Source organism: Aquila chrysaetos, chromosome 16, assembly GCF_900496995.4.
Source record: "Aquila chrysaetos chrysaetos chromosome 16, bAquChr1.4, whole genome shotgun sequence".
In the NCBI taxonomy this organism is placed as follows: Eukaryota; Metazoa; Chordata; class Aves; order Accipitriformes; family Accipitridae; genus Aquila; species Aquila chrysaetos.
In genome coordinates, this window is record NC_044019.1 from 20,249,418 (window position 1) to 20,272,086 (window position 22,669).

General features: G+C 41.2%; 1 protein-coding gene across 5 annotated transcripts in view; it reads right to left on the reverse strand.

The window, feature by feature from the left end:
* The window catches only part of SYT9 (synaptotagmin 9), a 73,594-nt gene extending 55,119 nt beyond the window's left edge, over positions 1-18,475 (reverse strand). For all 5 annotated transcript variants that reach the window (XM_030038169.1, XM_030038170.1, XM_030038166.1 and 2 more), the window contains exon 1: positions 18,225-18,475. In XM_030038169.1, coding sequence (XP_029894029.1) covers positions 18,225-18,372 — 148 coding nt within the window. In that variant the 5' untranslated portion in view covers positions 18,373-18,475. The remainder of the gene's footprint in view (positions 1-18,224) is intronic.
* Positions 18,476-22,669: the final 4,194 nt, after the last annotated feature.

A 22,669-nucleotide genomic window follows, 5' to 3' on the forward strand; every position in this document is an offset into this window, starting at 1 on the left:
ACAGTTAACAGCCTCTTTTAACTTGGAATAATGCAGATTCCAGTCTTGCTATGCTTTCTTCTAAAGCAAACTCTGCAGTATTTCTTTTATAATCTTTTAGTATCAAAACACTATTTTACATATATAAGAACTTTAATCAGATAATTAATTGAATGGAGAATAGCAAAATAATTAACTGGATTAAAAGTAAGCTCTAAAATAGTTTGAATGTGCTGGAAATCAGTCCATGACATTTAGGCTTGTCTTTCCATTTGCAGTAGGTAAAAAAAATTCAAATCAAATAGTCTCTATTTTCATCCTGCATTCTGATAGAAGGTATTTCTAATATTTTAGATGTACAATTATTATCGTTATTTGTCACAGCCAGACTCTTGGAGATTTTGTGCTTGCAGCAAGTAGAATCTACACTCTCATTCTACTGGATTTGCATTTTCTTTAATTAAGTTAATTTAGCTAGATCTGTATCTTATCTCCTGAAATTATTTTCTCCAGAAAAATTAGAACAGCTAGTTTCTTAATATGAGGAACTAAAGAGTATCTTCTGCTTTAACAAGGACAGCAAGGAAACTTATGATTAGCTGTTCCTTCAACAATCCACTATGAAATGAAAAGAGCAGGTGCTGTCAGTCTAAACTTGAAAAACAGACCTGTGCTCCAACATCCAAACCCTGGGTGGTATCAGCAGACAATGTAGCTCTCCATTCCTGCAACGGAAAATTTTGCAGATTCCTGCCCTTTATCTGTACAAAGCCCTTCACTATTTTTGCTGTCCTAGACTGCTTCTTGGCAAAGCTGTTTCTTTTATTGAGGTTTCTGGACAGTCCATGTGAATTCTGGAGCTTTGGCTGTTTAAATAGAAAATATTGCCAGGCTAAACTGGCAGATGAATTCGTGTGAGCAATTCAGTGCTTCTTCCACCTTGTAACCCAGACGATGTGGAGGAGGTGTATTCCTTTCAAGAGTTACTGTACAGTTCCACATGCAGAAAACAATTGCCCTGTCTTACAGACAGCACAACAATTTGTTTCAGCATCTTTAGCTGGAGTCTTCCTGAATAACACACGATGTGTCCACATTAGTGATTTAGCATCGCAGGAGGGAGGGGGAAGGATTCTTTTTGCTGCAGCTTTGCCTTGTATCTCTGCTTGGAGCCTGGCGGTACTCACCTGAGTGAGACACACCACTGGTGGGTGTGTTTGAAGTAGTGTTCCTCCTGGCGGAACCAAGGCTGAAGCTAGACTCCAGGGTTCGGCAACGTGGACGCAGGGTCCTCCTGCAGTTAGCGTTCTAGGCTTGCCTGATGTGTGCCTTGAACTGGCAACTGGCTCAAGTTTCACTGCTGGTAGCAGCACAACGGGACATTCGGTCCCATAACCAGAATGGTGTGCAGCAAATCAAACTCCTCTCGTTGTGCCACACAAGTTGGTAATGTAGATCTACCTGTTGCATCTTTATGCACCAGCTACTCTCCCTGAAGTCGGTGAGATTTCAAGTACAGGAGGACTATGAGTTTGGAACATGAACTACATCAAAATCTTCGTATTTTTCTACTCTGAAAAAAAATCCCTCACCACAGAGATCCCCTTATTTTGAACTGTATTTTTGTAAGCAATTAACTCCCCAATTTTGAGATCCAAACAACAAAACAGTCATGTATTGTGCACTTTAGAATAAATACAGTATAGCAATTACGGTTAATTGCATATGAGATTCTCAATGAGTCCTAGGATGAAACAAAGGTGACAAGCAATTTACTAGACTGCACTTTCAGTGCCAAAATCAATTAGGACATTCCAAATCCTGTAAACATTAATAGTAATTAGTAAGCTATGTGTCAGTGTGCGTCTTTGACTGATGTCCAGCATGTACTGTCTTCTTGCATTTAGCTACAGGGAAGAGTTACTGACAAATCTAAGAGACACTCTACAGCATACGTTTATAGAGGGAGAACAAAATATCCACATGTATATATACTGCTGCTCCCAGTGGCTCAAGCATGTTTAGGCCAGCCTCTGGATGTCATTGATAGCATAAATACAGAATAATAATTAATTACTAGGCAATGCTAACTACAACAGAATGAGGCTGAATATGAAGCTGTGTTCATAGCGCTGAGCTTACTATTCAATTTGGCTCACTATTAGATGATGTTAGTACCAGGGGATTACAAATCGCTTCGGGGGTTATTCTGCAGTGAAATACCACCAGTTGCACAGTATCTTACTTCTTCTAAAACATAATTTCAGATATATTAGGTTCACTCAAGCAATAAATAAGAAAAAGAGGATAAACAACCTTACCAGAGAGAGAAATTATAATCACGGTATACAGCATCGGGTTTTTTTAAGACTAGTTCAATTATAATCAGTAATACACCCTCCATGTTATACACTAGTCTCTCCAGGTGGGTGTACATGAACAAATGGGATGTAGAGAAGGGACCATCAACTTTGCAACGCCTTCTTGCAGACTCATGGCTGCTCTTCCTCAGGCCTGTTCCAAGGGGAGAACGACTGCTCTCCTTACCTCCCTCTCAGAATTACAAAGGGAGTGTAAAGCAGAAAATGTTGGCAGCAGCCCCTTGCTCCCAGAAACCATAATACCACAACAGCGGGATACTTAAGAAAACAGTGTGGAACACTGAACCACAGCTTTTACGTCTTCTCTCCTCCCCCAAGAACTGCTCAGCTGGTTTGCTTTCAGATCTGGGGAATTCCTTGGATTTTGAAGAACTCCAAGAATTCTGCTACTTCGAAGGGAAAAACAAACATAGGTAACAGAGTAAACTGATGGTAAATTTCTAGCCACTGTTTTTTCATCTTCTCATCTCTACATTTTTTATTCTTGCCCAGAAAAAAAAAAAATGCAACTAAAAATAGTAATGGGGGTTTCTTCTCAGCTCCACGGAGACAGCTACAACCCACTTTCCTTGCTAACTGGAATGCGCTGGGGGGATTTGCTAATTTTTCAGCTACTTCAGCTGAATCATTTTAGGATAATTTGTTTGAACACTTGGTAATTTTTTCTTTGTCATCCAACATCCTTAGGTGGGTAAGGCACCCACCAATTTCTCCTGCTTATCCTGGTCCCACATGGCCCCCAAAATAAATAAAGAAAATGAGATTAAAAAAAAAAAACAAACAAAAATCACACTTCCAATAGTTTGACTATATTATGAAAAAAATATACCTCAAACTATATTACATGAACATTATTTTAAATCTTCTCTTTAGAATCAGGTGCTTGTATACATCCTTCTCTCAGGAACTGCCTGTGATCCTATTTCCTTTAAATTAACACTATTCCCACCATTGGGTTGACATTTAACACCCTATATTTGCCTCACTAAGTTAACGAAGATTGCCTTTCACACTGTAAATTTCTAACCTTTGCTGACAGTGCATAGCATTGAGGGGAAAATTGATTACATTCTTATATTTTTAAGGAAGAAGTTGTTAATTCTTGTAATTATGCTTGTTATAGCATACATTTATTATTCAAGTACGACAAAATGGAATAAATGAGATGAGATCATTCAAAACGGATCACTATAATGCTGGATTAAGTATTTTGAACAGAAGCAGGCATTTCTTATTTTATACAACCACAAACTCTAAGGCTCGGATTTTAAAAAATACGTGAAGGGCATATATATCAAATTTCCACTCAGTTTCAGTGGGGTACAAGTCGTTTCACTCATGTGTGTTTCTTTGAAACTTTTACTCTTGGAGATTATTTTGAGTGAAACTATTACTACAGAAATCATGAGGTCAGATTTAGAGGCTTTGGTTTAGCAGCTTTTGAAATCTGAATGACAGCAGGATTGAGTTTTGCCCCAAAATTATAGAAACTCAGATAAATGTAGTAAAAAGGAACAATTTTTTGCATGACTAAAATGTGAATGTTAAGAAAACAGAAAACATTCCACTTTCAAGGATAAGATTACATTCACTTAAGAAAAAAACCTGACAAAAAGGAAGAAAAAGGGAAGGGGGAAAGGAGGAAGAAGAAGGGAAAAGGACCATGCACTTCTAAGAACTGCATGTTCCAAACTTCCAGACTTGTGAAAGTCGGGCTGTTAGTGGGTTGTCGAGTAGAGTTACCTCACTGTTAAACAATTTCTATAGAGGACTTTCATGTAAGGGGTGGGTGACTCATTTTATAAGTTTCCTAAACATGAGCAAAACATGCATGTTGAGGTATACTGAAATTAATAAACAAATATCTCCTTAATAACAAGTAAATTGAGTCAGTAAACCCACACTGTTTAATCCCAAGTGTGTGCGTGGGGGGGGCAAACTGGAGAATGGGGGCACATTAAAAAGGCCTCTCCCTCCAAGAAACATACTTTGTATTGTGCATTTACGCTACAATAACGTGAACAAGACTACCATTACAGTAGTCCTTTCAGTGTCAGTCTCAAATGGTATCACGCTGAGATGTGCATTTGCAATCCAACACAGGCCATGAAAGAAATGTTTGAAACTTCTATGCTGAAAAAGGGGCAGTAAATGGCAAAATGCTGGGATATGCAAAAGATAACTAAAAGTTACCCTGTTAGTACTGTTGCACAGTCAGGTGCAGGCTAGAGTGTGTGGTGGGATTTAGGTCTGAAAACATAAATCCAAGCTTGCAAACAGATATCATGAATAAATTCCATAGCTAAACATTCAGATTAAGCCCAGTACAGAAATAGAGGTTTTGAAATCCTCCTTATGCTTTTATTTATTCCCATTTGAATGTGTATTCCGTCAAATCTCTGCCTCTCAATTATGGCTTCCTTGCTGATAAAAGAGGCACATTTCCATTTGCTAACCTACACAGGAGGAAAATATATTCTGTTTATTATTTATAAGAGTAAAGTGCTGAGAGGCCCCAACAAAGCACAGGCTCTTGTTGCCTGTTCACTATGAAAACAGGGAGAGCCGTATTCAGGAAGACTACTTTCCACCTAAGTCCTTGGGCCCACTGTTTTCTCTTGGCTGCTTTTCAGGCAGTTTTCTGCTCAGTGCTTTACTGACACCACACTTGAGACGTGCCCTGTTTTCTCCACTGATTATAGACAGGGGATTAGCTGCAATTTTAACTGCGTATCAGTACTGAAAAGGCAACTGAAAGGTCAGGGAAAAAGCAGCACTGAGAGATTTCTCCAAGATAACACCCCAAGTGACTGGCACAGTTAAGAGCCTTCGTTTTCACAGTCCCCAACTAGTAATCTATTCCAGCCAACTAAACCATACAGCTGTCTCTGAACAACATCCCTGAATCAAACAAGTTTGTATTAATGTATTGTAGAGTAATATTTCATTCACAGGATCTACAGCCTGACATCGCCTACACCGCTTTGTATGTTCACAGTCCTCCTTAGCTGGGGCTAAGTCCTCCCATTACCTTGAACCAAGTGTGTCAGCATCATTCCTTTCATTCAATTGCTGAGTCAGGAAATACTCTGTAAAAGCTTGCTTTTTTTCCCCGTCTTTTTTCCAAAGACTACTAGGCAAAAGAAAAAACAACATTGGGTTTTTAAACTCAACAATATTAATTTGTCTCAGAAGTACTTAAGGATTTAGCATCTATTTACTGTCATTTACTGTTAACAGTACTGCTTGAAACATTGTAAAAGGGGTTCTCCCCTGTTAATGAAGGGCTAGTTATACAACACTTCTGTATCTAACATTTTTTCTGCTCCTGTTCTAAGAAAACTATTTTAATTTATTAGCAACATTTCCAGATTTAATAACCCTGCCACATGCTATACTATTTACAATGAATCCAAGATCTTATGTGAATACCCACTTGGAGGTGATGTTTCTTTTAACATCAATGATGATATGATTGCAATAAATACACTGGGATGGCTGCCAACCATGTTTCAAACTGCTGGGACTGCTACAGAAAAGTAAGAATTGCTCCTCTTTTAGCGCTTTGGAGGTTTTATACGGTTCGAGTCCAAGGACTTGTGTATTTCTCAGATGCAGCTGGCTGTTCTTGCTGTCATGCATTCCACTACACTCCATTGTAGATCTGATTGCTTTATCACAACTCGTTTGCTCATATATCTTTGAGATACCATTTTAAGGCACTAATTTTACAGCCTTCTGATCTGTTTTGCTTACTGAGTAAATAAAAAGGGATTTTTACATGGTAAACATACTAGGTGTTGATGCAGCAGTGACGATTTGAGAAAGGAAAATAGCAAAGGATGGAGGGACTACACAGCTTCTGTGCTCCTCCATCTCCTGTACAGCATACGTCATACTAATACTGTTAACAGGGTTGGGGAGAAGGAACAGAGGATGGAGAAAGAAAAGCAAAGGGAAGAGAGGGGGCTGAACTCCTCTCTGTTCACTGTTAAATTTACCCTTGGCAAAAACATCTCACAAAGTCAGCAAGACTGTCCTGAGAGGAAATCCAGTGCGGGAGACAATGAGGGATGCTGCTCAAGAGAAAAAGGCCTGGTAAAATAAAAGGCAGTAGTGATTTGGGGCTTTGAATTCCCTAACTCCCCTCCCCTCCTCCCTGGCTCTCATGATTTTGAATGAAACATTAATACTGCTTCAGATGCTTCTTCCCTCCAAGGCCAATCAGCTGCTCGGCAGGGCGTGAAGCGGTTGTTCATATGAACAGCTAACGAGGGAGTGGAAGGACAGAGCTAATTCGAAGGCTTTTCCAGCCCTGCTGAAGCTCGCATTTGCCTTGACACACAGGGAATGACCTGAAGAGCCTCTCTCCACTTTGGAATAAGAGAAGTGGTGCTGTATTAATTCTGCGTAAACAAGCCTGACTTGTCAGAAGAGATAATTTTTCACGATACGGCCATACATGTGTATGTTTAAGATTGGAGTAGACACCTTGTCCTGCTTAGTACCATGGCAACAACTATCACTGGAAATCTTCCTCATAAAGAGGGGTACAGAAAAAAAGTAGGTAAAACAGCCAAACCACTGAAAATGTCAAATCCCAAGACTTCCATTTTAACAAAATTTCTGTTTCTTCTTCTCTCGGTGCACAGAGCCTTTAGGATGAGAAGCGAATCCTGAGATTGAATTTTAGATGTTCCTGAAGGTGAAGAATTGCTTCCCCCCAATTTGGGAAGGAAAAAATAAAAGTTAAGGTGGCTGAAGGTGTTGCTGGTTCTGTTGCTATTAAGGTCTGTTCTGGTTTCCAGCTCCCAAGAAAAACAGAAAAGAAGGAAGAAAAATACATCACAGGAAGAAAGAGCAGGTTTTGTTCACAGCGCTGGGCCTCACTTGTAACACTATACCACAGAAGGACAGATACAGTAATTACTATCAAATCGCTCTGGCAAACCTATACCTGGGCACTGCTATTTTGGGCACTGCTTTTAGCAATTTTATCGTCACTGGCTCATAGCAGCAGTATGAAAGAAATCAGCTTGACTAGTCAAATAACTCTTTATAACATAACAACAACAGAACAAGAGACAGGTAGAGAATGAATAAGGTAGGCAGGAACAAGACATTAACTTGAGAATGAAAGCAGATATAAAAACATTACGCCTTCTGCAGTTCCCAGAAGCTGGCAGGAACGCTGATGCTGCTGCATAGGAAAGAGCCGAGGTGACAGGTTTCCCTTATGAGATGAAGCCACAATGGCCAAGCTTTCTCTTTCCTGCTTAGCCACAGCCCTAATGTTGGTGTCAAATCATGTGTTCTCACGCATGCTTACCAAACTATGAACCCTCAAAAAAAAACCCCCAACAAACAAACAAAAAAGCAATGAGCATCTGATGGGACCCCAAGACAGCCAAAGCATTTGGACAGATCTGCTTTTATCTTTTTTCTACAGTGAACTCCCCAAAGAAGCTCAAAAGCCTTTTAAATACAGAAAAAAAGGCAAATTTTAGTGTAATATAAAACAGAAATATAACTTCTTACAAGAGAGGTATAACAAGGTATATCCATAACTTTTCCTGTCTATTATGTCCCTGTAGGCAGGTCTTCAAAATCCCAGGCTTCAACTCAGTTAACTCTAATTTCTGAGCGACAGCAAATCTGCATGGTGCTCTCTGGTCCCTTAGGAACATGAGCGAGGTCTCCCTCTTCAGAGGCTTGGCTGCCTGTTCTGTTCCTCACGTCCATCTCCTTAGCAGCACAAGCAGCAGGCTTCATGCTCACGCCTGCTGCACCATGAGGTTTCACCCCTCTTTCTTCGTGGGACAGCTATAAGTTTAGAACAAACAAATCAAATGAAAAAAAAAAAGGTCAACCCCTCACCTTTCTGTTTACCAGCTAAGCCCAATTTCTGGTCTCCATTTTTTTTTTTTTTGACTCATTAATCATCATATTTATCAATTTAAAAAAAAAAAAAAAGAGGAAAAGTTTAAGTTAGACTTTCATTACCATGGATGCCTTAGTGGCACCTGCACAAATAGGAGCCTTTACTGATGGCATGATCTACTGCAGAAGAGAGGACAATCATAGAATTAAACAAAATTGGAGCTATTAGTTTAGATTTGTGTCTTGTATTACCCCAAGCAAATTGGTAAAGCTTACAAAAAATAGTACTGATAAGAGAATTTTCTCTTCAGAGCTTTCTGTATTTTTTCAGGCAATACGAGATCTGTTTTCTCTTGTATTTGGTTTCTAATGGACCTAAAGCTCTTTTCAGCAGGTAAGAATTGCCATAATGCCACTGCTACATATCCTACATCAGCCCTACTACTGGGAATAGAATGGCACTCAGGGAGAACCAACTCAGTACCTGCTTTATTTCCCTGTAGCCAGACTCAAGAAACACTCTCTTCCTTTATGCTGTGTAGAGAGACCTCAGCATAATGAATACTTGAGATCACCCTATTTATGGTAGGCTTCCCCCCAAAAGATAGAATAACTAGGCATTAATTTATCCATTAAACTTCTTTAGGGGGAAAAAAAAATTTTAAAAACTCTTTAAAATGGGTAAAACATCTGCTACAAATGGAAAGAGAAGATCCTAAGACTGTTGGTCTCATTGATCATTTTCTAATTAGCATTCTACATTCCTTTCTATATATTACAGTAGGATAATTCTTACTGATTTATATAACTTGATAGATGTGAGAAACACCTTTCATAATATCTTAATATTTATTAGCAAAACCATTAACTCCACAGGCATGAACCTCTTGCAAATTAAAAAATAAGTAAAAAGTTTTAAAAGGGAACTCTAAAGAGAACTTTATATAGATGTGGCCAGATGCCCAATGAGATGATCTGTGTGTAAGATGGGTCAAACATTATATATTGATTGATTAAACAGCAATACAATTACATTCTGAAATTACATTAAATGTGAGGAGAAAACAAACCATACTGTTGAGGTCAGAGAATTAAAACACAGATGAACTAAAAATATGAGAAATATGGGCACTAAATAAAAGGAGATTCTGCTTGAGAAATGGACTGGGAACACCCAGATGAAAAAACATCTGAAACACAGGTATATAACACACACAATCTAGGAAACGAATAGAGAAACCAGACACAAAGTAACCTGGGTGGGAATGATGAAGACTGGTTTACAAGAAGAAATTTTAAGAGATAAATATTTAGTGTTTTGTATACACATAAAAAAGGCCCATCACATGGGGGAAGGAAACATTTGGGGAGTTTTGCAGACAGTAAGATAGAATGAAGACATTTTGAAAAAACTTCCTGATGGAAATGTAGCAAACTGAGGAAATGTATTTCCATGGGAAGTCAGTAAGGCTTTCTTTCTGTGTGTGTGTAAAACTAAACTTGAAAAAAAAAAAGTGAGAAAGTATACTGGAAGGAATGATCCTATTTCAAATCTGAATTCTTATTATTTTACATGCCCTTTGAAAGTTTTAACTCCAAAATCATTAGTGCCTGACTTTTTTTGTTAGTATGGTGGATTTACATCAATAATCTAAAAGCTTTTTCTGACAGATTATGTATTCTTGGACTCTTCCAACATTTATCTTTGGTAGACAAACGTCAACTGTAAATCGGCTCAAGACATACAGATACATATGCCAGTTTCGACTGCATCCACTGTATTTCTGAATTCCAACTAACCATAGGAAGTATACAAGATAAAATCCTGTAGCGTACGTCTGCCAAAGGAAGCCAAACTAAAATCCCCCAAAAATGCAGCTGAACATATTGAGCAACTTAAAACACACAAGACTCAGTGTGATTACAACAGCTAACGTTAACAAATGTGCAAACCTCCAGCTGTTACACATCACGTTTTCTTTATGTGACAGAATTTTTTCTGTACTCTCCAAATGAATGTATCAAGTACTCACTACTTAACAGTACTACAGAACATGCGAAAAAGATTTATCTTGTAAGATGATGAACTTTAGGAATTACAGATTTTACAAGTTGCAACTGACAGCATTTTTATGAAAAATCCTTCCATCTGTAATTAATTATTCTAAATTCTTATCCCTTGAACTAAAATTTTGTTAACAATATGAAAGGGACATAAAGCTTTAGACCAAAATAATCTCTCTTTATCTCTTTGGTCTAAATAAAGCCACAAAAGAGCTTAAATTAATGACAAAATATAGCAAAAGATGCACAATACAATGTTCTTAAGTACAGCTTTGCACTAAATCAACAACGATCATTATTTTCATTGGGGGAAGAACTAAAACCTAGAAATGTGGTTTTAAACATAAATACATAAATTGCAGTTTATATTCAACCTCTGCTTATTACACACCAAAGATGCTATAGTGCTGCACAGCCTCAAGACTGAATTTAACCAGATCTGCTGTTATGACAGCAATAATTTTGGACTTACATTTCTAGGTCTCTGAATTGTCAGTGTAATTAAACTCTCACAAATTAGCTTGGAAAGGAAATTTCCAGAAAGCTATCTGGGGGGACATGTGGCCGATCATTTGTACTTGGGTCACTAAACGTATGGATCACACAAAAATGTTAACAGTACGGTGTCTCCAAATGTAAACTGTTGCCTGTGGAAAGCTTATGGATATTTCTTAGGAAATTATAATTAGCAAATTCTTTCCCCTCTCCCCCCTATCTAGGGGGAATGTGCAAATCCCATTGAAATAAGAATTATGACAAATGCAGTGATAAAGTTTTAGTGGCAAGTACAGTCGTATGTACAAGGGCTAAATTTAGCCTACTATTTTTCATCAGCAAAACTGGCATTGAAGATGAGAAATCAGGTATAAGACAGACCGTATGCTATTTAGCCAACCTAATTTTTAAAAGGTTCATGTTTTTATCGTTACTCTTTAGGTTATTTTCAATGATACATATTTGTGTTACTCACAATTCAAAATAACCATTCGCTTTAACGTTCACTGCACATTTGGAAGAGACTTGCATAAACTGTGGGATGACTATAGAGATAACTGACTTCTGATTCAAATGGTATGTTATTCTAACTTTTAGGATTACTTCTCACATCTGCTTGCAATGACTTCAGTAAATAAATATTGTTTTTATATATATATACAATGAATATAGTATACGAGTAAACATACGTTTTTGTTGTTAAATACAAAGGGGCATAGTTGGCATCAGTCTATTTAACACAAGCATCACGCAATGTTATGCTATAGTTTCAGTGCCTAAGTGCACTGTAAACAACAGATATTTGGTCTAAATCCCATGTAAGTGACAAGTAAAACCAAAATGGAAATGGAAGCCCCAGAAAGCTCTTGCTTTCCACACCTATACTGAATATGGATGCAGAGGCCAAGAAGGGCTAGAAGCCACCTTCCTCTTGTCTTTTTCTCATACAGTTAAACTTGGTCTCCTCCCCACAACGCCCAAGAGCAGCCACAGCTCAGCAGTGGCCTGAGTCTGGGTCAGAGGGACTACAGAAAACCTACTCATGTCTGTCTGCTCAAGTTAGAGGAAAGTACTACTACACAGAAGTTGCTCTGCACCATTGAAAAATGTAAAGTGATTTAGTAGTGCAAGGATCTGTCCTTTCATGTTGGAACAGTATTTCATATGACTATGCTCCAACCCGATCAAAGCTCAACATCAGTTTTATTGTAAGAACAATCTTTGTGGTCCTCCCTTTTTCTGGTTCTGAAGTATGAATTGTAACTTAAACACCTATGCATCTTTAGATAACCTGTAAAAAGAACAAAAATCTATTCTAGGAAAAAGTTATATGCAGTTATATTAAAGTCAAGACTTTAATTTACTTTTATTTAAATTAATTTACTTTAATGGCAGCTTCAAACCATTATTAAGCACACAGGTAGTCTCTTCTTTTTTTGACCATAATTTGCTCTTTTCTACACTTTGTTTCAAAGTTTAGTTATCTGTTTAAAACAGACTTCCCAGGAAAAAACAATACCAAACTCTTTCAGAATGACAGGAAGATCTCTGAGAGCCTATTTGTTTAAAGGGAATTAAACTAGCAGAGCATCTTAGAATACAAGCAACAGGAAATAATTATTTTTACCTCCTGCAAACTTGTTCCAGACTTTTCAAAAGAGAAAAAGAATACATATTTTTAGTCTAAAATACATAACATCACTGTATTATTTTTAAACTCTTGAAATAGCACTTTAGTTCTTGAAAAGCAAAGGAACTTGGGCTTCACACTTCTTCATTCATTTGACATCATGTCAGCGAACACGATTCATACTTGTCCTCTATCTTGCAAAGAGTTTTGCACTAGCACGACAAAGAGAATACTAGCAATTTGGAGTGGCAGCATTTTACATTCATTTTGCAGGAGGAAAAGAAAATTAAAAATATGGAAAGCAATGGCTCATAATGAGTAAAATAAAAATAAAAAACATACTGAAAGTTATTTCACCCACTCAAATCTTTTTCCAGTCTTTACAACTCGTAAATGCTTTCTGCATTTATCTAGATAAATCTAGATGTACTTAGCATCTTGATGGAACTCTGCAGCTTGATATGTTCCTGGAAGTCTGGGGGGGCGGGGATAAATCAGTAAGTCATTTGAGTTACAAAAATTTAAAAATACCCTCTTAAGAAATTAAACTACTTTCTGAAGACAGGTTTTGTTTTTAAACTCAGTTCTGAATTAAAGGGAGGCTTGCTAGGATACTATTTAATTGCAAGTATTAGCTTCCTAGGGAATGACCAGTCTATTGGAATGATACTTTCCGCAGAAAACCTCGGCTCTCACATTCCACCAGTGGGCTGGGAGGCCACGTTGAAGCCACTTAGGCCTTTTTGTTTCTTTGTGCTTTTCCCTTTCCTGAAGTTGAAAGTATACGTGAAAAAACGAAGTACTGATTAATAAGATTCTTAAATTCTACTGCAAGACCATAACTGCACGTTCTCATGCATTGTGTCTTCAATATCCATCACATTTCCATGCCCGCATTTTTTAGTTTCTTGATTGTCAACTATCTTTACCTCCATCAAGTACTAAAATCTGACTTTCTGTCACTGTACAATATTGATCTCATGTTTATGACCTGTAGCACACTTTATGCCTAATGGCCATCGCTATACTCACAATATTCACAATGTATTTTGTTTTAGCCTCTATTACTGAGTTTTAAAGCACATAATTAAGAACATTTTAAGACCTCACTCGCTCAACCTTAAGATGTGCAATCCAACGGAAAAGGAGAGCAAACTTTACTTTTTATTTCTATTCATTTTTCCACTACAAAATTAATGAAAATTCATTACGATTAATAGACTAGGCTTTTTTTATATTCCTTACTTCCATATTTATCCAGTCCTCAGGTTCGTAACAGCTTTCTCTGACTTTTTTTAAACTTTTTATTCCAAGTTTTGCATACTTTTTAATTAAAGGAAAAAAATTCAATCTGTAGAATCTGCTAAGGAGATGAAGTTTTGTGTAAGGCAGTCTCAGTGTGCAAATCTTTTATACTCTTCTTTTATATAACTTAATTTTACTGATATTCAGCAAATGCCAGCAAACACGTAACTATGCATTAAGCACTTTGTTGCTATATCTAGCAGTCACTGGAAGGTACGCAGGCAGCACAAGTTGCTGCAAAGAAGTTGTCAAAACACTACAACAACAGGCAGTGCAGAAATTCATCAGGTCCACAAAGAGCAATGGCAGCCTACCACTGCCATCTCTGGGAAGCCGTTTTTTTAAAAACAAAGATTCCCTACAGAACAACAAAAAAAAAATCCCCAAAAGACCCAGAATCACCTACAACCAAGAACTACAACAACTAGTGGCAAAAGCTTTACAGTTGATTTTGAAATGTAGCTCTAAAGCAGTCAAATCAGCTACAATGGAAGCGTAATGCACAGTCACGTACCAGGTAGATTGAGAACAGGGCACTAGCTCCAGCCACCAAAAGACTTTCTTCCTCTCTTCTACGCCAAACTCTAAACTATCCTAAATCAAAACCATGTAACTCTTCCTCTTGATTCCCACTCCCCCCCCAAAGTGTCTGTCCCTTAAAAAGTCCAGTCACATGTACAAAAACATATACACGCTTTCTGGCAGCCTTGATTCATGCCACACCAAGTTTTTCAATTAAGAAGTTGCAAGGTAAATCTATTACAGAAATGGTCCACAAGGACACGCAACTTTTTTTGGTCTTAATGCCTCTTTTAATGGTCAGTCTCTCCATTAGAGATTTTCTGCCTTCATGGGTTTTTTTGTTTGGGTTTTTTGGTGGTTTTGGTTTTCTTACACATTACTATAATTTTTCTAGTCAAGCAACTTCCATTTCTCATCTACAATATTTGCTTTATCTGGTGTCATGGGGTGATACTACGTGAGCTTGAGTGATTGTTTTCAAATGCCCATATGACTAACACAGTTTTCACCTGAATATCTCCAAGAGGTCCATATGACTCTCCATTACAAATGTATTACATACTTGGTGTGCTCAGACTTAGCAGTTTACCCTTCTATGATAATATAAAATATTATCAACATTTTACGAATAGGGAATGGAGCAATGGAACAGAAAAAGACGCAGCTTATTACGGTATCTAAATGCTTAAGGATGCCTGTTGGGATTTTCAAGGGTGCTCTGACATACAGCTCTTACTGAAGTAATTGAAGATTTTTCACTAAATGCCTAATTTGCATTTTTAGTTTTCTGAAAACCTTTAAAATCTGACTCACCCATGTCACCCTTTAAATCCAGCAGACCAGCGCGTTAAACCCAGAACTCATTAGCCCTTAAACTTATGCTCTGAGCACTGTACAGTACTCCCCATAATAGGGCAAGTTACATGAAAAATAAAGATGCTGCGCATACCACAAGCATCCAGTCCCCTCCTGTCCCCCCCCCTCCTGCCCTCCCGGTCTGAGTCACACACAAACACTCAGGCGGCGGGGAACCACACAGCCACCTGCATCAAATGTCAGGCAAGAAAGAAGCGGATCTCCGGGGATCCGGCGGCTCAGTGCTGGGACTGAGGGGTGCCGGGAGGCTGAGCTTGTAGACAAACCCTGGTATCAGGCTCAGCAGCCCCTCAGCTCCCTCCCTCCCTCAATTAGGGTTTGATTTTTCCAATAACTACTGCACCTGTACAGCCCCCCACCGCTCCCGTAACAGAGCCAACGTACACGAATGGCTCAAACCAAATGTGCTGTAAAATCATCCGTATCCACTGGGTTTAGGCAAGTAGCCACTTTATTGCAAAACTTCTATAAGCACGGGGAAATGCTTTCATTCCTGTACAAAAGCTAATCATGTATGTTTTCTAGCTGCACTTTTCTCAGCTGTAACAAAGTTGTATGCATTTTTAGACAGCTCTTTTGGCTGGCCTAAGAGGAAGTTGCTCAGTCTGGCTAACGCACATCACCTTCACACAGGGGGAGGGGAAAAAAAAGTTATAACAAGGATAGCTACCTTCATCTTTTGCCTAATTCTGCTAAGAAGATGCTGTCTTTCAGTATAGCTTTTCTTCACACCCCTATGTTTAGACCACTAGTGGCTAGAAAGTGAATGGATCAGCTGTTGGGGCTTTTTAATGCCATTTTGCCATCACTAAGTCAATGAAACTCACTACGTAAATCAAGCTGGTTTTGGTCAAGCTACCACCCTCTGATTGTGAATCGTATTACTTCTTTTTGGAGGTCATGTACGCTGTCTTCTTACAGCCCATACCATCACATCCAAGGACCAGCTAGACAAACTACATGGGCAGCCAGTGTACTGGGACAATATATGTATTTTAATCAAAGAAATATAGGAAAAGGTAATTAATAAATTCCTGACATTGCTACCCTACAGAAGTGGTTTCCAAGTCAGGGCTTATGGATAACATGTTGCCTGCTAGACCCTCTGAGACTGGCTGCAGCTGCGAAAAATAAAAATGTTAAAATTGAAGCAAATAGGAAGATGCTGCCTGCAGTATAATTGCTGACTGTTGCTGCACATTGGCTGGCGAAGGTTAGGGACTGCTGCTCTGTGTAATTGAGCAGGTTTGCAACAATACCAGAAGGCTGTTGTATAATAATGGTTTAAGCAAAACATGTAGAAATAAATATAGATTTAATTTTTTTTTATCTTTAGTTAGAGGTGATAAATTTTTACTGAGCACACCATATTTTAAAAATGCTCTCAAACAGACGCTAGGTACTCTTTTTGCCGAGGCTGATGGAAAAAAAGCAGGTAGCTTCTGAAAGAAATCTGAAAAGCTGTTATCCAAGTAGCTGAGGCTGAAGTCTCCATATGCATTTCCAGTAAGTTAGTATTCAAAGTGAGCACTGATTTAAGTAGACATTTTTGGAATCATCACCTGATATACAAATATGTGATTGATCCCTTGGTAAATTGAAAATTACAGAAAATCACAGGTGTCTGTCACAAAAATTACTGCTTATATGAACAAAGCAATTAAATCTGCCTATATGAACAAAACAATTAAATTTGCCTAGCTTTAAAGAATCCTTATCAAACATTGCATGAATCACTTTAATTTGAATACTTTTAAGTGAGTGAAAAGCCAGAATGGATGCAAATATCTTTGGATACAAGCGAACTGAATGTCAGAAAATTCCTTATTCAATTATTGTGACAGCAGATCTTTTTTTCCCCCTGAAATTCTTCTCTCAGTTTTACCTGTTTCCTCCAGGTCTTTTAGCATATCCCAGTATTTGTCAGTAAGTTGCGCTCTGAGTGTTACTTCAGACTCACCAAATTACAGAAAAATATTTCAGAGTGTCATTAGACTGCCCTATGCTAAACAAACTGATTTATTTCAGAGAATATTAAAGGAATTAATACTGTGCTGTGATGATCAGCTGCTATAACAGCAGGTCTTTCCAGTACTGCAAACGTTTATCAGCTTCTAACTCTCTAAATTTCTCCTCTGACTGAGCAAACTCAACTCGATAGTGTAAAAATAAATATAATAAACTCCTACTTCAAATTGCAATTTGCCTTTCCCTTATGGCCAGAGATGTACCGAGCATCATCAATCTTTCAACATTTTTGCGCAGCTGGAGCTCAGCTTCCTTATTACAAAGCTCAAGTTAAAGTTTTAAAGTCAGAGTGTTATGCCGAGATACGGAAAGGCGACCATAATCCAGACACACCACACACACACACACACACACAAAACCACTCGGTGTGCACCTAGTCTGACCTACGAGCCCCACGACTGCTACAGAAACGCCAGGAATAGTCTTTGCAGCTTGTGAAATGCAGATCCGGAAAGTCAGCTTAAATCGTGCTGCATTTAAACTCAGCTCGGACCCCCTCCCTCGTCTTTACGATCAGACCCAGAGCGACGGGGAGGCCCAGAGGAGCACAAGAACCGTCCCCTGGGCTTGTGACACTGCACCAAGCTACGGACGAGGCAGCGCCGGGCAGGGAGGCTCCGACCCGCTCCGGGGCCGGGCGGAGCCGAGGCACAAAGTTGCCTGCCACAGCCCGCCCGCCCCCCGCGCTGCCGCCACTCGGGCGGCGGGCACCCACCCGGCTCCGGGGCGGGGGGAGACCTGCCAAACGAGGGGGCTGCCTCTCCGCCGCCAGCCCCGGGCGCAGCGGCGGGCAGCCGAGCCCGGACGAGCGTCCTCCCCCGGCCAGACCGGGGCAAATCCTTCCCCCCCCCCCCCCTTCCACCTCAGCCCCGGCCTACCCGGGAGCCGCCCCCCCCCCGCTTCTTCCCTCGCACCCCCGGGCAGCCCCCGCCGCCCCGGCAGGCCTCTCCCCGCGGCACCCGGCCTCCGAGGGACGCCCGGGGATGTTCGTCCTCCTCCGGGGACGGGGGAGGCCGCCGGTGCCCGCGCCCCACAGCCCGCACACCTAACGGCGGCGGCCGTACCTGAGTCGGTGAGGCGGGGCCGGGCTCTGTCCCGCAGGTAGTAGATGAAATCCCGGCAGTTCTCGTTCTCCACCGCCCCGACGGAGCACAGGTCGGCCAGCAGCTGCAGCGCTTTCTGGCAAATCTCGTCCTCCCTGTCGCCGGGCATCGCCCCCCCAGCATCCTCGGGAGCGGAGCGGAGCCCTGCGGTCAGGCGCCGCGCCGCTGCCCGCCGCCCGCCTGCAGCCGCCCGCGCCGCCGGGCCGCCGCCCGCATCCTCAGCCAGCGGCGCCCGCCCCGCCGGGCCGGGCCGAGCCGAGCCGAGCCGGGCCGGGCCGGGCCGCCCGCCGCTCACCTCCCGCCCCCGCGGCCGGCTTCGTCCCGCCGCCTCCTGCGCGCCGCTGCCGGGGGCGGAGGAGGCGGAGGGGGGGGGGGGGGGTCCCACCAGTTGAACGCGAGGGCGGGCCGGGCCGGCGCCGCGACCGCCCAGCCGCGCTGGCGCAGCTCTCCCCCGCGGCGGGAGCGGGCGGGGGGCCGGCCCTGCCTCCGCCCGGCCGGGCCGGGCCGCTCTCCGCCCCCCCCCCGGGGGCAGGGCTGCCCCTGGCCCGCGGAGCCCCGCTCGGCGGAGGGCTCCGGTGGCGGCTTTCCCCCCCTCCGCCCCGAGGCGAGAGCCGCGGCCGTGTGTGAGAAGGGGCGCGGATGAAAACTTGAGAAGCGGCGCGGGGTCTGGTGAAGGACGGTCCCGAACGCGGGTGCTGGTGGGCAGCACCTCGTCCTCCTCCCCTCCCTCCCTCCCTGGCCAGGCCCAGACCGCCTCTTCGCCGGTCCGCGCTTAATGTTAACAAACACTTTGTTAAATGCCGTATGCTTTTTGCGTCTCGCTGCCTACTCCTGTGCAGAAATTCTTCCGTTCGCTCAGCTGACTGTGTTGAAATTACTCGCTATAAATAATGCGCGCCCTCCCTGCCGGGAACCTGGCGGAGGGGAAAGTGTCAGAAATGCACTGCGGGCAGAACGGCGTCCTTCGGCGGGTTCCCGTTGTGGCCTGGGCGATGGGTCGGAGGAGTTAGAGCGGCGGTGAGGAACCTCCGGCGCCAGGGGACCGGCCGTAGCTCGAGGGGAGGGCGGGAGAGAGCCTTCGCCGGAGGAGGTGTGGAGGCTGGGAAGCCGTCTGCCATTAAGCGTGTTTATCCTGACAAGTAGGAGACTTGTAAGGTGCCGCTTCGCTTTCTGGATTTGTAGGCGGGGAGGCTGGTGGGTGTCATGAGGGGAAAAGCTGAGAACGGGCTGCTCCATTTAACTTAATTTATTTTCTCTCTCTCCCTTTTATAATAGCTTGAGCAAATATCAGAGGCCATGACGAGCTTGGAAAGTTCAGACCGGTGTGGATGTTCAGCCTACTGTTTAAAGACTGGGGATAACAGTTCTAGAAATAGCGTAGACAGCAACATCTTCTAGTGGAAGCTTTTTTCTTTTCTAAGGAAAAAAGTATGTCGTTGAAATAAGACGTATTCTGCAAATGGAGTGGATGTTAACAACAAAAGTTGCTCGCTAGTATAACTTCTTGCCTCCTAGTGCTTTGGCAGGCTTGCTTATGTCTCAAAGGTATTACTTTTTTTTCCTCGCTTTTAATAGAAAAATTATGTCTATAAAACATAATTGTATAAGCCATCATATAAGGTATATATGGTATAATTCCATCAGTAAACAGGCAACTCTTTCACGCGGGCTTGTTGTTATTAGCAATTAATAACAGATAATAAAATGGTGTGTAGGTGTTATAGTTGTTGAGGTCATATTTTTGAAGCCCAGAGATTTTTATGACATATGTTTTCACATCTAGGCATGGGGAAACTTCGTACTAGTCTCAATAAATGCTGCACAAATATTTATCTTGGTGCTGGAAATACCAACGCGATTGTCTTGTTTCTCCAAGCATGCAGGGCCGGGGGGAAGAGAGACAATTCTGAAGAGGTCCTGTCAATCACAGCTCGCTCTCTGAAACTAAGGACCAGGCTTTAGCAGTGCTGCTGCTCTTCCTACTTCAGTGAAGAAGGGGTAAAATGTAAAGAAGTTGGTAGAACCAGAGATACCAGAATCCCTTTTTGGGAAAAACAGCTTCAAGAGGGCTAGTGAATTATTTATACGTACGTAAGCTCTCTAGAGGTAGAAGCTTTTCCATTTGTAACACAAAATCAAGTCCTGGCCAATGCTGGTGATATGTAATAAAGAGGAGGAAAGACAGAGGAGCTATCAAAGTCCACTGACAGAGACATCAGTGAAGTACGGCCCAAGCAGTCCAGTGATCACGTGTGACCGAATTTTGAATTACTGTACAATTCGTGCATTGTGACTCACTTAGGCAGATTATTTAGCTATATTTTGGTAGTTTGGCCCTGACGTAGATGGCTGTGCTGTTCTATAGCTTGTAGTCTGTCCAGGACAGACAAATATATCAACGGCAAAGTGATATTAATGCATTTACTAGAGTGTGGTTTTTTATCCTGTGAGACCACAAGCACATCACTAGCCTTGGATTCTAGCTTGCTGCAAAGTGAACTCTGGACAGCCTGGTGATGAAGTGGTAATTTCTTTATCTTTCTCCTATAACTAAAATATCTTGCTTCATTTTTTAAATAGCAGCAGTTTGAAGGTGCTGAGATATTTGTAATGCAGGTGCTGAGGGTTGGAAATTTTTCAGTCTGGTGGAGGAAAGACCATGAAATTGTTTGGACATCACTGCTAGTAAACAAAGGCATCTATTCTCAAAAGCTCTGAGCACGTACTAAGTGCACGGTGTAAGCAAATGCCCGTGTCTCTCTCTGGTGATAATGGCAGTAAATGTAATCTGCTGTGTCTCAAAGCAAATACAACTTTGCCTTCCTGTGGTTGTTTGCGAAAACTGGATTATATCTGCCATTTTGCTGTCATCGATTGCATGTTTCTGTTCTTGCAGGCACCCTTAGTTGTGATGAGGTTGCTCTTGTGTCAGCTGCAGATTTTGCCCATTCAGGGGATCGTGTTGTGTTTGAGATCCCTGGTGAATGCTGTGCTGATTAACTTTGGTCCTAGAAGGGCATTGCATGATGCAGTGGGGCACTCCTGTTAACCTTATCTTGAGAGTTACAACTTGTACTCGCCATAAGTCTATTTTTTTCTGTTTAGCTCAGCGCTGCCCTCATACAATACAGTGTACTCAGAAAAAAAATCCCCAAGCCTGCTACACATGGAGTCAAAGTAAGTTTAACTGTTTGACCTACAACAGTTCTGTCATCATCAATTGACACGTTCTTCTTTCTTTTCTTGAAATAAAGCTTTTCCCCAGTGTTCTGGCAGTAACACAAGGGTTGCTTGGTAATGAGATCATCTTCAAAGCTAAGGCATTCATGAAACGAATGCCTTTCTGGAAGAAAGTAAGGCAACTTGCATCAGAATTTTTATTATGGTTGTGCTGCAACAAGAACTCATCAAGTATTTGTATCAAGTATTTATAATTGTTTGAATGACATTTGGCCACAAATAGGTGGATATAGCTCATCATGTCAATACTTTTTTCCTTAAGAAAAGGGAAGAAAGAAGCCATGTGTATTTCAGGAAATCAAGGAAACATGAAGAGCAGTAAACTTACTAAATGCAACATGACAAACAAGGTTTTTTTGGTTGGTTGTTTTTTTTTTTTTCCCCCAAAAAAGTCAAAGTGGGTGAACTTCTGTGATTAAAGAGCAGGAAGAAAAGACAGAGATCAAGGAGGACGTGGCTGTGGTTAAAGGATGCCATTGCACTAAAGGCAGTCACCTGAAGTCCAGGCTGGAGAAGGGAAATGCCATTGTAGAATCAAAGATTGATACATCTATCAAATCTTTCTGTTATTGGCTGTGCCAGACTTTCTGCCTCACTCTCCCTCATATATGCATATACTCTTTACCTTCCGTTCTTAATGGATTTATCTTTTTATGCTACTGAGAAGTAGAAAATGCTTAGGTGAACATATAAGAAATAGGAATGTGGGTAACTACTGCTGAGTTTTTGTGAGATGGTGCTTTTCTGGGCAGCTTCATTCTTGAGATGTGTTAGTTATTCTTCACAGAAGGTTTTAGGAATGCTTTTAGGGGGAGGGTAGTTAGAAAATAGGTATGCCCCCATTTGGGCTTTTTACTTATCATTGAGTGCTAGAGGTCATACGGAAACAGGTTAGGGTTAACTAAAGAGAAGGTGATATCATCATTTTGAGAATGTCTTATAAAACTTTGATAGCTGTTTGTGGGTACAGCTGATAATATGGAGACGTTTAAAGATCCTGAGATTAGTATTAAATACTGTGATGAAGGAACATGAGAAGGGATGGTGGTATATTTTCGTGATGGTATTTATAAAATGTTAAGGTTTTTTATGTGGAATCACATGTCATTTATTGACATCTGTTCAGATTTGTAAAACTTAATGCATAAAACCAGTGTTAAACACGG